This window comes from Physeter macrocephalus, chromosome 3, assembly GCF_002837175.3.
Source record: "Physeter macrocephalus isolate SW-GA chromosome 3, ASM283717v5, whole genome shotgun sequence".
Classification (NCBI taxonomy): Eukaryota; Metazoa; Chordata; class Mammalia; order Artiodactyla; family Physeteridae; genus Physeter; species Physeter macrocephalus.
In genome coordinates, this window is record NC_041216.1 from 23497117 (window position 1) to 23510004 (window position 12888).

General features: G+C 41.1%; 1 protein-coding gene across 1 annotated transcript in view; it reads right to left on the reverse strand.

Annotated features, from left to right (window-relative positions):
- VPS13D (vacuolar protein sorting 13 homolog D) overlaps nucleotides 1-12888 on the reverse strand; it is a 236236-nt gene that overhangs the window by 166255 nt on the left and 57093 nt on the right. The window contains exons 27-34 of the mRNA XM_028487836.2: nucleotides 11683-11854; nucleotides 11387-11499; nucleotides 9271-9483; nucleotides 5760-6025; nucleotides 4482-4615; nucleotides 2084-2239; nucleotides 697-907; nucleotides 87-161 (exon numbers count right to left, since the gene is read on the reverse strand). Coding sequence (XP_028343637.2) covers nucleotides 87-161; nucleotides 697-907; nucleotides 2084-2239; nucleotides 4482-4615; nucleotides 5760-6025; nucleotides 9271-9483; nucleotides 11387-11499; nucleotides 11683-11854 — 1340 coding nt within the window. The remainder of the gene's footprint in view (nucleotides 1-86; nucleotides 162-696; nucleotides 908-2083; nucleotides 2240-4481; nucleotides 4616-5759; nucleotides 6026-9270; nucleotides 9484-11386; nucleotides 11500-11682; nucleotides 11855-12888) is intronic.

The window sequence follows — 12888 nt, forward strand, 5'->3', positions numbered from 1 at the left end:
CTCCAGCTCATGGAAATATAAACATTATCAAACATTACCGTTTATCAAGATAAACAGCTGATAAAGGAAAGCCTTATTCAAATTACCTTGACACACCAAGAGAGCTTTGCGGCAGTCATCCATGCCAAACCCCAGCTCCTGCAGTCTAGCCAGTTGTAACTCTAGGGGGAAAAAATGGTATATATATTTTTGTAAGTAATTCAATGTAAATTAACCCACAGACTAATTCAAGCAAAAAAGAACCAAAAAAAAACAAGAAAAGAAATTCAGAAACTGGGGACTCAAACACTGCACTGCTATAGGCAAAAGTAAGCTCCTAATTAGAATTTATCAACTGTACCCTGAAATTTTAAAGTCTTTTCCCTATATTGGCTGTCTTTTAAATGCTTACAACTGAAACTTAGTATTATTATCCATATAACTTTGGAGGAAAACTTGGAAGTTTAAAGCTAAACCTTAGCATTATCTGTATCTCTGGAAGAAACTGTAAAAGGAAAAATACTGTAGGCTAGAACAGTTGATTTGGGCTGTTTATTTTTAAATTAAAAAAAATTAGACAGTCATACTTATGACCTACAATTATACTTAATGACACAATTATACCCTGAACGATTTAACTGTGCAAAAGAAAATCTGAAAAGTTAAAAAGAAGGGGAGTTTTGGGAAGACTGAGTGGGTTTTATGGCTAATACCTACCCAAGACAGGGTCTAAGGTGTGTCTCGTCCCTTCTCTGATTTCCTCTCCCCTTCGAGATGCACCAGGAAGGTAACTGCTGAAGGAATTAGCATCCAGGGCCACTGTGTCTGGTACTGCAGCATTAGCTTGCTCTGGGATGGATTTTGCAATGGCAAGAAACAGCTGAACATCATTATAGGAGAGTCTGATATCCAGGGCCTGTAACTGAATCTAACAAAATTTAAAAGGTGGCAGTTTTTAAAGTTGCACTTGCTTTTGTGTCCACACCTCTTACAGGTATCACTCTAATTCAAGTTCTAGAAATCCAACAGACATTTCTCATTGGGAAGACAGGGGAGATCTTGAAATTAAGCATTAATAGCCATGAGGTAAAATGTCTCAGCTGTGAGGTCAAATGTCACAAAACTGTACCAAATAAAAAATACTAAGCAAGGAAAATTACTAGAGCACTTCAGTAGAATGATTTTCAAACAAGCATATTAATCATCAAAGCAGAGAATCAGAGAATGGCTCTGGTGGAGACAGGATCACCTACTAGCAACACTCTGTTAATCCATTTTGCTTTGATCTATTTAATTTTTTTAAATCTCTGACCACCCAACAAAATTGATCTCTCCTTTATTCAAACAGAACTTTAAATGAGTCATGTTCCACATTAACATTTCTGAAAATCTGGTCTTCCTCAGTCAACAGCAACTCAGCTACCACCGGTAAAAGCAGTACAGACACCAACACAAGACCACTTTAAAATGGGATGTCTGTTTGAAGTCTGGGTATAGTGCTTTATTTATTACTTATTTTTCATTTTTCTTTGAAGCCCGAAAATCAGAATGCCTTTTCTCTCTCTTTCAAACCTCCTATGGTTCAGATGGATTACTAATTAATTATTCCCCCTCTACCAAAGAAATAAAACATCAAAGTCTTAAGCCGTCCTTTGCCTGGCTTCACCTGCTCTGCTTCTCCTCCCCTCTCCTCCTCACTGCCCTATAGACTTCTTTCTTCTAGTGAGACCTCCCTCGGTCTCAGGTCTGCTGGGCCATTTCTGCCCCTGACTCTGCTGCTTCCTAATTTGGAATGCTCTCCTTCTCGGCCTGTTTACATGCTACCCCTCTGATCAGACTCACTTTTAGCTTCACTCACAGTCAATATTCCTAACTGTGCTTTCGGTAAAGTTTTATAGAACTTCAAGATCACACCAGACAATTAAAAGGTCTTTTATCCTCCACAAGACAGAAAGATCTTCTAGGGCAGAGACAGTGTCATATTTATTTTGTATTTGCTGAAGTAACGAAAATGTTGTTGAGTTTGGCAGAGTAAGTAAGTAGTTCAAGCAAAGGAAAGTGTTTGAGAGTGTCTCAGTGTGTTACACAGATTTGTCATCATTACCTCTAAGACAGGTGGGAAGTCTTCACTATTGAATGCATCCATCAATCCTGAACTATTCTGATAAGAAGAATTCCCCACCAGCTCCACTTGAATTTGTACTGGATCAACAATTGAAAGAGCTGTGTCTTGCTCATTTCCTAGTCGGCATGAAAACACCTAGAGAATGAAATGCAATATGGCAAGAATTAATGTCTGATTTAGGAAGAGTCTAACCATCAGGAGAAAAAAGACTATCTCAGAAGCACTCAGCCCTATGATATCAAAAAATCCATAACAACCACTGAAATGAACATTGTGAAGAGGGAGGCTGATGCTCTCACCCACTGCCAGGAACACAGTGGTTCGTCCGTGGGAAAGGCAGTTTAGCAATATGTAACAAGAGGCTTAAAAATATCACACCCTTTGATCCAGTAATCCTACTTCTTACTAGGAACTAGCCCAAGGAAATAATGCAAAACATAGAAAAATTCACTGAACCAGTATTTAACAGCTAATCAAAAAATTAAGAGCAACCAAAGTTTTATCACATCTACTCGGTGGAATATTTTGTGGCCATTTAAAAGGAACAGTTTAAAAGACCATATGAAACATAAGAAGACAGTTACAATATAGTTTATGTGAAAAAGCAGCCCAATCAAAATAATATTACACCATAACTATAAGGAAAGAAACACATCAAAATGTCAAGAGAGATTATGTAAGGGGGGATAGGTGATTTTTTTCCCCTCCCCTTCCCTAATTTTATGTAATATAGCTGTTACTTTCACAATTGAAAATAAATACATTAATTATTGAACCTAGGTGAAAGGGACACAGGGGTTCATTATATTATTCTGTTTACTTTGTGTATGTTTGAAATGTTCTATAATAATAAACAAAAACATATTTAGGGGGAGAGAAAAGGGAGGGAGGACTCCCATTCTAGGACCAAATTATGTTGCACGCTCAAGAAGACAGAAGAAAGCATCGCTTTAGTCTCCCTTGCTCCCTCCCCGCTTTTTGGCATTTTCTAGTGCTACTGAAAAACATGCGACACCAAAGTCCTCTGCTGTATTCGAGACAACTCATTTTGCTTTCTTTATAAGTTCTCCCCCAATGATGTATTAGGCTTGTCTTAAAATTCAGATCCAATTGTGCTGCCTAAAGAACAAGATTGAAAGGAATTTCCAGGAATCTCAAATATTTTGCCATGTAGTTTTTCTAAGGCTTTGGAGCAGGAAAGTTTCATTTTCCTTTTTCCTTCAGGGGCTTCTGCTACACAAAACCCAATTGTACCTGACAGTTCATTAATTAATCACTAAACCTTTCCATTCAAAGCTAGTACTGTGGTGGCTTGAAAAGCAGACAAATCGCAATTTCATGACCAACTCACATCACACCAGCCTGCAAATCCCTCCTCTCACACTGAGGTTTCTTCACATGAGAGAAACAAGTAGTAGAGAAATAAAATCTCTACAGGTTTTATTCAGCTATTTCTGACCAGAAAAAAAAAAAAAAGTTCCATATGCTGCTGACAGTGAAAATAATTTTTGTTCGTTCAACCTCTGAAATACCACTGGAAAGAACTGGGCATGAAAAAGCTTAATCATAGTGGGAAGGAAATGATGAGTATCCCTGACCAAATATTCTAATATTCTAACAAGAGGAATGTTATCTGAGATCAGTGACTTAAGAACATTTGACAGAGATAATAATCTACCTCGTTTCTCCTTCTGTCTCCACACATCCTGGCTTAAAATGAGGCAGGGCAGTTTTTGCTTAACATTGTATAATGTAATTTTCTGGCTACAAAAGCCATCCCAGTGCAAATTAGCTCCTTCATGAGATCAGATCAGAGCCACAAGCACCTCTATTAGAGACTCAGTCCTTTAGGTCAGGCCTGACTCTCTAGACGTACCCTTTTATAGATCAGATATTCCCAGAAGGATAAAACAGAAAGTCCTTAACACTTTTATAGACAAGTTTCCATGACCATAAAGCCCTAGGTCTTCAGAGGGACAAGCACTCAACGTGGGGAAGGGGATACAGGAGAAACAAGGACCCCTTCCTCACCTTCACAATTCGCCAGGGCCTAGACCTGCAGAACTAGAGGACACGACAAGGAGCCCGGCGTGGTAATGGGGACTAGAAGAGTTTCCTCGAACTTTCTGAGGAAGGGTGGGCGAGAGAGAAAGAGGTAGAAGTACCTCCACACATTCACAGCCTGACACTGGGGGACTGAATTCACACATTAGAATAACCTGGTAGATCTGAGGAGAAAATGAAGAGAAGAGGACAAGGGCCCTCCAATCCCATTAATTATTTCCCTGAGTGAAAGTTTAGGAGGTAAAATTCTCCTCCAGATGCTTTTCTCTTGAGCCAAACATTTAGTGTTTCAATCAACACACAGACTTCTTACCTCAATGCCAAACAAACTTCCTGAAAAGGGCCGATCGACAAACCGGGGCTTATAGGTGAGCACTGTGGTGCCTTTGAGAATAATGGCGTTGGTATCGAAGCAGGACACATCTTCAACGACCACAAACTCCGTGCCTGGAAAGGACGGCATTGTCAACTAAGCCAAAGCTGTGAAGTGGAAAGCAGCAGGCTGTCGCAAACCAGGCAGCACATTTACTGGCTGGGGGGCTGACACATCGGCCAGAAAGATGTGTTCTGCAGGATGCCTGCCGACACTCTGCTTCACTCCCACCCCGAACAAGTTCTCTGTGTCTGGCCAGCCACAGCTGAGCTGACAGAGCACTGCACAGGCAGAAAAGACTGGGATGCAGTTTCTCTCTTTAGCATACAGTTTTAAGCTAGGTCTCCTGGGAGGCAAAACAGACATTCAGAAGCTCCCTCGCCAAATGACGACCTGTTTTTAAAATCCCAGGAAGTAGATTCAGATACTAATGTTGGTTAGGCAGCATAAAGCACTAGATCATCTATGTTGCTGTTTAAGTTGTTTACAAAGAATGTGGACTAATTTAATGTAGACTTTTTTAAATTAGTAGATACACAGTTTTCTATTCAACTGTACATGGCAAATTTACTTTTCGTTTTCATCAAAAAACATGTATAAATTGAACTTTTGAAACTAAATCCACTTCAAGTGCAGACTGCTCTCCAGCTTCTTCCAAACCACTGAGCAGTAGATAGGGTACATCACAGACATAACAATAAATACACACACATGTACAGATGTACTGTTAAGAGTCTACTAGTTAACAAAAACTGTAGTAAATCTGTTTGTAAAGGGAAATATTCTTTTTGTAAAGAAAGTAACAATCCCCTCTCTTATTTATCTTCTAAACTGAGATTTTCACATACCACCTTTGCTTAAACTCCATAAGGTACATCTGCTGGGGCCCTAGAGATCAAACAGAAAATTGAAGCCAGATTTAACACTGGGAAAAAAGACCACTGCCCAGGTGGGTACTCAGGCCAGACATATGCATTAGGGCGGCAGAGGAGAGGGTCTAGATCCTGAAGCCCAGTGTGGGACAGCTCAGTGTGGGCCAGGCAATCCCACCTGGAAACAGAGGTCAGGAACTTTGACACCTGTTGGTCTGCAAAGGATGCAAACATGTAAGAGTGCTCGTGTCAAAATACAGAGGCAACAGAAAAGTCATTCTGTAAGACACGTATGGAGCCTAATAACCAAACTAAGAATCAGTGACTCACAACTACATATACTTACCTGTTACATTGACCTTCACCTCCAGGTGCCTTTCAGTAGACACAGGAAGGGAAGACCGTTTGGTAACTACTCCACTTTTCACGGTTTTGGGAATTACAGCAGATTCGCTGCTAGAGTTACGGTGGCGCGAAGGAGTAACTTTAGTTTGCTTCTTAATATCACTGGGGGTGTGGAGAAAATCGTGCACTAACAGCAGCCAGTCAAATATGAGAAACACACGGAGATTGTTGAGAACTACTGTGAAACAGGAGGAATCCTTTGTAGACCTACAAGAAGGAAGATCATAAAAATAAAATAGGAAAAGAGAAATATGATATTTCATTAACCTGCAAATATGTGACTCAATTGGGGCAGGGGGTACTCCAGAATTTTCTAAACTGAACTTTGAGTATCAATAAACTCTGAATCCGGGTTTAATAAAATATTCAGTGTATGTTTTCAGAAGTCAGTCAGATTCTTCAACAAAAAGGAATACGCTATAAGAAAGCAATAGAGTGCATGTCGTCCAGCAGTTCCCAACCAGGGGTGATTCTGTCCCCTGGAGACATTTTTGCCACAACTGAAGGGGTTCCTACAGGCATCTAGGCATCTGGTGGGCAGAAGTCAGGGACGAGGCTAAACATCCCACAACGTACAGGAGAGGCTCCACAACACGGAATGTTCTAACCCACCATGTCACCAGCGCTGAGGCTGAGAAATGCCGGTGTAGTAGGAAGAGCACAGGCTTAAATCTTGTCACTTATAAGCTGTGTTATCTTGGGTAAGCCACCTACCTTCTCTGAGCCTGCTTCCCCACTTATAAAATGAGAAATAATAACACTGTAAGAGATAAAGCGCCAGGCACATAACAGGTTCGAAAAATGTCAGTTCCCTTCCCTACAGGCTGTTTCTAGAAGATCAATGAGGCACTCTTTCTTTGATGTCTAGGATCACTTCTTTATAAACATCCAATTTACATACTAGTATAAAATGGTTTTTCTAGCTGGAACCGGCCTGAAAGCCCAGATCTTTTAGCCAAAGAGGGCAGACAAATAAGACGACATTTACTGTGGGTGTTAACCCCAAGCGCCCTAGAAGTAGAGATGCGGGAGAAGGAGAGAGAGTATTAGTTTTGTTGTCCTCATTACCCCAAATTCTATATTTGAGGTGAAATATAGAATTATAGGCCAAGGAGGACTCTCAGGCCTGGCCTCAAACCATGGTGTGGTCAGGGGCTTATCCAGGCCCTGTTAGTATATCAATAGGCAGAGATGGGTGAGATAGAAGAAAGATGGGCTAGGGACACCCCTATAGAGTTTTCTGGGTTGAACTTTGTTCTATGAGCCCAAAATCACTTCTGGGGCTCTGCTTCACATACCTGCTTCCCAGTCCTAAAAGGGGCTTCTATTCAGGAAAAGCTGATTTGGAGGTATTTTTAAGGCTGGCTTCTCTAGGCTCTTATTTCTCCTAAACCTGGCTCTCTGCCTCTCGAAAAAGGGCACAATGGTGCATGTCTCCTTCATACAGACACAGCATTTTTCACAGAAACACTTTACCCTTTTGTAATAGAGAAAAAATGTTGCCCTCGGTAAAAATTTTTCCACCCCATTTTGAACACAGATCGTAAGAGCTATGAACTAACTGGAAAAGTCAAAGTGTGTCTGATCCCTTTTCTGGAAAATATTTCAAGCCTTTAAACACTGTGAAGTGATTTATATTTGACACACAAATTCCCAACAGAAGAGCAATTCTTCTTGAGACACAGAAGGCGTTCAAAAGTTCCAATCAAGAGAACATTTTAACCCTCTCACTAACGATGCTATTTCTGTTAGCAAGAGCCAAGGTGTAGGACTTTATTATTAGCCTCCAAGAAATTATACACCTTTAGTACATAAATATATTAATATTTTAAGGCTCCTTCTACATTAAAAATATGATAAGTGGGACAACTAGATGATATTTAGGAAGCCAGATCAACAACAAAGCAAACCCAAAAAGAAACTTTCTGCAGATGGGCCAAAGAGCAATACATGCAAGCCTCCTGTTCAAATAAACATCATCTTCAAACAAAGGAACTGCAAATCACAGCCAGCTTATCATCTGACTACAGTCAGGCCAATCACTAAAATGTGGTAGGCCTGACAACTGTTAGAAAAGACATGGGCTTTGAAATCAGAGGCCCAAGCCCAAGTCTGAGTTCTGACTACTTCACTCACTGGCTGTGTGATCTCAGAAGAGTTATTTAACCCCCTCCAAGCTTCTATATCGGTATCCGTAAAACAGGGAAGAAGTCACCCACTGGACACTTGTGAGAATTAAGTTAAAGGTGGGTAAAGTGCCTGGCCCATGGTGCGGCTCAGTAAGAGGCAACTAGCATTCCTATTACCGAACTTCTTTAAAGTTCATGTAAAAGTTTAAGTATCTACTTTGCTAGACTTCCTAAAGGCATATGGAGATCACGACCCCTCCCTAAAAAAAAAACTCAACCCCGAGGAATTCACTGAACAGCACACTGAAATGTCAGACATATTTAAACATACAAATATAAGAGCAATGTTGATAATTTTTTTTTCCTTTTTTGCCTAACCAAGATATTTTTCCCAGCCTTCTTACTTACTGGTTTATATTTACAACTTATCTGATAACATTAAGCACTAAGAGAATGAAACCAACATCAGTTCCAAAGGTCTCCTTTTGAATCTCTATCGATCAGACCTAATTTTTCAGTTTGCCAGTCTAAGCCCACCTAGTCATAAAATCTTACAGTAGTGTGTCATAAAATAACACAAGCTACATCAGGAATCATCATAACAGCTCCCATCTGTGCCAAGCGGTATGCCAGAATATCTTAAGCATTACCTCCACCCTATGCATGAGGTGAGTCAGGTGGGCACAGTTATTCTTTCCTATTTCATAGAAGATGAAAATGCAGCTGAAAGAGATGAAGGAACTTGTCCTTGGATGCATTACTAGAAAGTGGTAGAGAGAGGTTTGAGCCCAGCTCTATACGATCCCCAAACATGGGCTCTTTCTACACACAACACTGCCTCCCAAAATACCAGGAAGAAAAACATAATCTAGTTCAAAGAGGCTAAAGCTCTTTTTACATGGAGAAGTCAGTCATTAAGACTTGCATGGACAAATCAATAATGCAAGTCAAAACCACTTTCCCTTCTGCTATTTCTACAGACCAAAAGACTTTTATTTTCCCCTTACATAAGCACAATTTCTTCCTTCCCCAAGTCACTTTACATATTAAAACAGTCTACAGCTGGTTAATTTTAAGAATCTGGTTTAAGTCTAAACAACTTTTTTTTCAAGGCAACAGAGACATCTTTTGGCCAATAAATGAAACTGCATGGTTACAGGAATACTAATATACAGTGTGCTGCACTGATACGCCATTATCTATTTATCTTCTCACTGATTCCTTGCTCCTTTGATGTTCTAAAGCCGACGTGGTCTTGGCCCAATGTCCACAGAAGGAAATGTCTTGATAAAGAAAGGCAAAGTCAGGGTCTGGATCTCCTACCTGAAATGCAGTTCGATCTGAATGGATCCTTGGGTAGTGCTGCTGTTCTTAGAGGGCTGAAAGATACAGGTGAATACGTTTGTCATGCCAGGACTGGTCTTCTGCCCAGCATAGCGGGTGTCAAAAGCCATCATGGAATGGGAAACCAAGTTAACGGACTTCGTTTGGTTGGAAAAGCTCTCATAGAGCAGTTTACATTTCTTGAAGTCAAATCTAAGGGAGAAAGCAGACAAGATGTTGAACGCCTCCATTTTACAAAATTATGTACATTTAAGATAAAAGAACAAAATCATAAATATGCCTAAGTTCTATGAAGAAGAATAACTTTCACTCTGAGATCTGTCACTGATTTTAACAGTGTCCACAAAATGGATTTAGTGTCACTTTGCCTTGTATCTCACTTTCCATTTCCAAGGAGATGCTCTTGCCCGTAGGAACTTCGTGAGGAATAACAATACCACGTATTTATTATATACTTGGTTCACTAGCATTCTCATTTCTCACCTAAGTTTTAGTAAGACTATATATTTGTAATAATCCCCAAGGGATAATGAGGGTCCCTTTAGTCCTTCATCTGTCAACTCCTAGCCTGCGTGGAGGATTCTCTCTCCAGAATGTGCTGAATTTTTATATAAGACCGCTAAAGTTTACTGGGAACTGCCACAACAAATAATACTTTTCATACAGAGAAATAATGCAGCTGATGCATCAACAGAAAATGCATCTGGAACTGCCAATGTTTTAATAACAGAGAAAGCTGCAATGGGTAACCCATACAGAATTACTCCACATTGGAAAAAAAACTAATGGCATAACCAGTCATCAGAAAAAACTGCTGGCTCACAAGATAATCAATCTGGGACCCCAGCTCGACCATACCATGTTCTGATCAGCTGAATTAGATACGGGCCTGAATGAATTTTTTTTTTTTTTTTTTGCGGTACGCGGGCCTCCCACCGCTGTGGCCTCTCCCGCCGCGGAGCACAGGCTCCGGACGCGCAGGTTCAGCGGCCATGGCTCACGGGCCCAGCCGCTCTGCGGCATGTGGGATCTTCCCGGACCGGGGCATGAACCCGCCTCCCCTCCATCGGCAGGCGGACTCTCAACCACTGCACCACCAGGGAAGCCCCCTGAATGAATTTTTAAGGGAAATACAACATAGAAGATAGAGTGCTTCCAAGGAAAAATTACTAGACTCGAAGTCCTGTTTTCAAATACTGAACCACTTTTCCAGCCATATGATTGATCTTACACTAGTCAAAAACTCTACCTGGAAAACAGGAGTAATATCTGCTCAACTTTACATGGCTGTCAAGAGATGAAAATGAAAAGATTATCAAGTGTGAAAATACAATGCACTCTTGAGGGTTTTATACCAGTAATCGCAAATTCCTGGCCTACACTAACCAAGAAAATGACATAAATTAGTGAACTGCTGGGTAAGCACATGCCTTATCTAAAGGCTGCCCTAGTTGTTACTCAGTTTCCAGATGCTTCCAATTGAGAACACGGGCCCAATATTGCCAAAGCTTCTAATTTTTCAAAAGCTGAAATCCAAACTTTTTATGTGCAATTCCCCAGTTTTCAAACCTTGGCCAGTTAGGCAGCCATCACTGCTGCTCCAGATAGCTCTGGGGCTCCCCCCACGCAGACACACAGCAAAACTACTTCCTGACTCCTCTGCGCTCCTGTGGGACCACGTTCTAGCCCCACGGGGTTTACCAGGGATTCCAGTGCCATTCAAGACCACTCAGGGCTATTGTTTTTCTTGCTGGCACAGCAAGCTGCTGTCAGTCAGAGTAACTAGAGTGAGCAGAGCAGCCCAAGACCCATAACAGACATGAAACATGAGGAGAAAAAACATCGTCACTGTTCTAAATCACTGGTATTTTGGAGTGCCTGTTACTACAGCCTAACCTCAGCTATCTTGACTGATAGAGACTGATGAATTTAAACTTTTCAAAAGCACTGTGCAGACCAACAAAAAGCATCTTGCAGGCAGACCACATTTAGCTGTGAACCACCACTCTGCAACCTCTGTTCTATGTCAGAGCACAATAGGTGCATTATTTGTATTACCATTACTAACAGTAAAACAGTATAAGTAAAGCCATACCTGGCTAAGGACCCAGCACCTTCTTTTCCTTTTGGATCTTTCAGCTCCAGACTTACATTTACCATATCAATGAGGAAACACATGCACGTGTACACTTCTCCACTCAGAACAGTCTGGAAAAGGAAAATGCTGATCAATTCATAGTCGATGCCAATCTAAAAATGGGGTCAATGTCATGAGGTCTAATTTACTTGTGGTTCCATCTTCTTTCCCCAGGTGACTTCAAGGAACAGATACACAGGATGACCATCAGCTGAGACCACGAGAGTTACTGAAGAACCTAACATCACACTCACATGAATCCTTGGGTCTTGTAAATCATAAGGCCGCATGAATTCCTCTATGGGCTCTCCAAGGTTGTTCTCCAATAAACCCCGGATCAGCTTGTATTTGTACAAATCCAGAGAGCAATGGACCGAGGAGAGATTGCCATGGATAGATATATCTGGCACAGTATGACTTATTTCTCTATGAAAAAAGAAAAAAGGTCACTTTCACAAACAAATCACTAACTTAATGTTGACGTAGCTCACACCCAAATATAAGTGCTAACGTGTACCCACCTACATTATCAACCAATTAATTTCTAACTTCCAATGACAAAAATTTCATGTGCATCCACATGAAGCAAGTTAGTATAACTGAGTGTCATGCTTCAGCTACAAAAGGCCACTTTTCTCCCAAAATATACACTTAGAAAGTCCCCAAATCTACCATGAGTTAACTAAGTAATCTATTAATAAAGAAAAATCTCATGAGACTCAGAAATAGCTTAAACATTATAGCTGGGAAAGCAATAAAAAAAAAAAAAGATGACAAAACAGAAGGGAAACACACTCATAGGTACAAAGAACAGAGGGGTGGGGGCTGGGGCAAACACAGGTGAAGGGGGTAAAGTGGTACAAACCTCCAGCTATAAAATAAACAAGTCATGGGGATATACAATACAGCAGGGGTCCCCAACCCCCAGGCCACAGACCGGTACCAGTCCACAGCCTGTTAGGAACAGGGCCGCACAGCAGGACGTGAGCAGTGGGTGAGCGAGTGAAGCTTCATCTGCATTTACAGCCGCTCCTCATTGCTCGCATTACCACCTGAGCCCCACCTCCTGTCATATCAGCTGCGGCATTAGGTTCTCACAGGAGCGTGAACCCTACTGTGAACCGTGCACGCGAGGGATCTAGCTTGCGCGCTCCTTATGAGAATCTAAAATGGACAACCTGGAAGAAACGGACAAATTTTTAGAAAGGTATAACCTTCCAAGACTGAACCAGGAAGAAATAGAAAATATGAACAGACCAATCACAAGGAATGAAATTGAAACTGTGATTAAAAGTCTTCCAACAAACCAAAGCCCAGGACCAGATGGCTTCACAGGTGAATTCTATCAAGCAATTAGAGAAGAGCTAGCACCCATCCTTCTCAAACTCTTCCAAAAAATTGCAGAGGAAGGAACACTCCCAAACTCATTCTATGAGGCCACCATCACCCTGATACCAAAA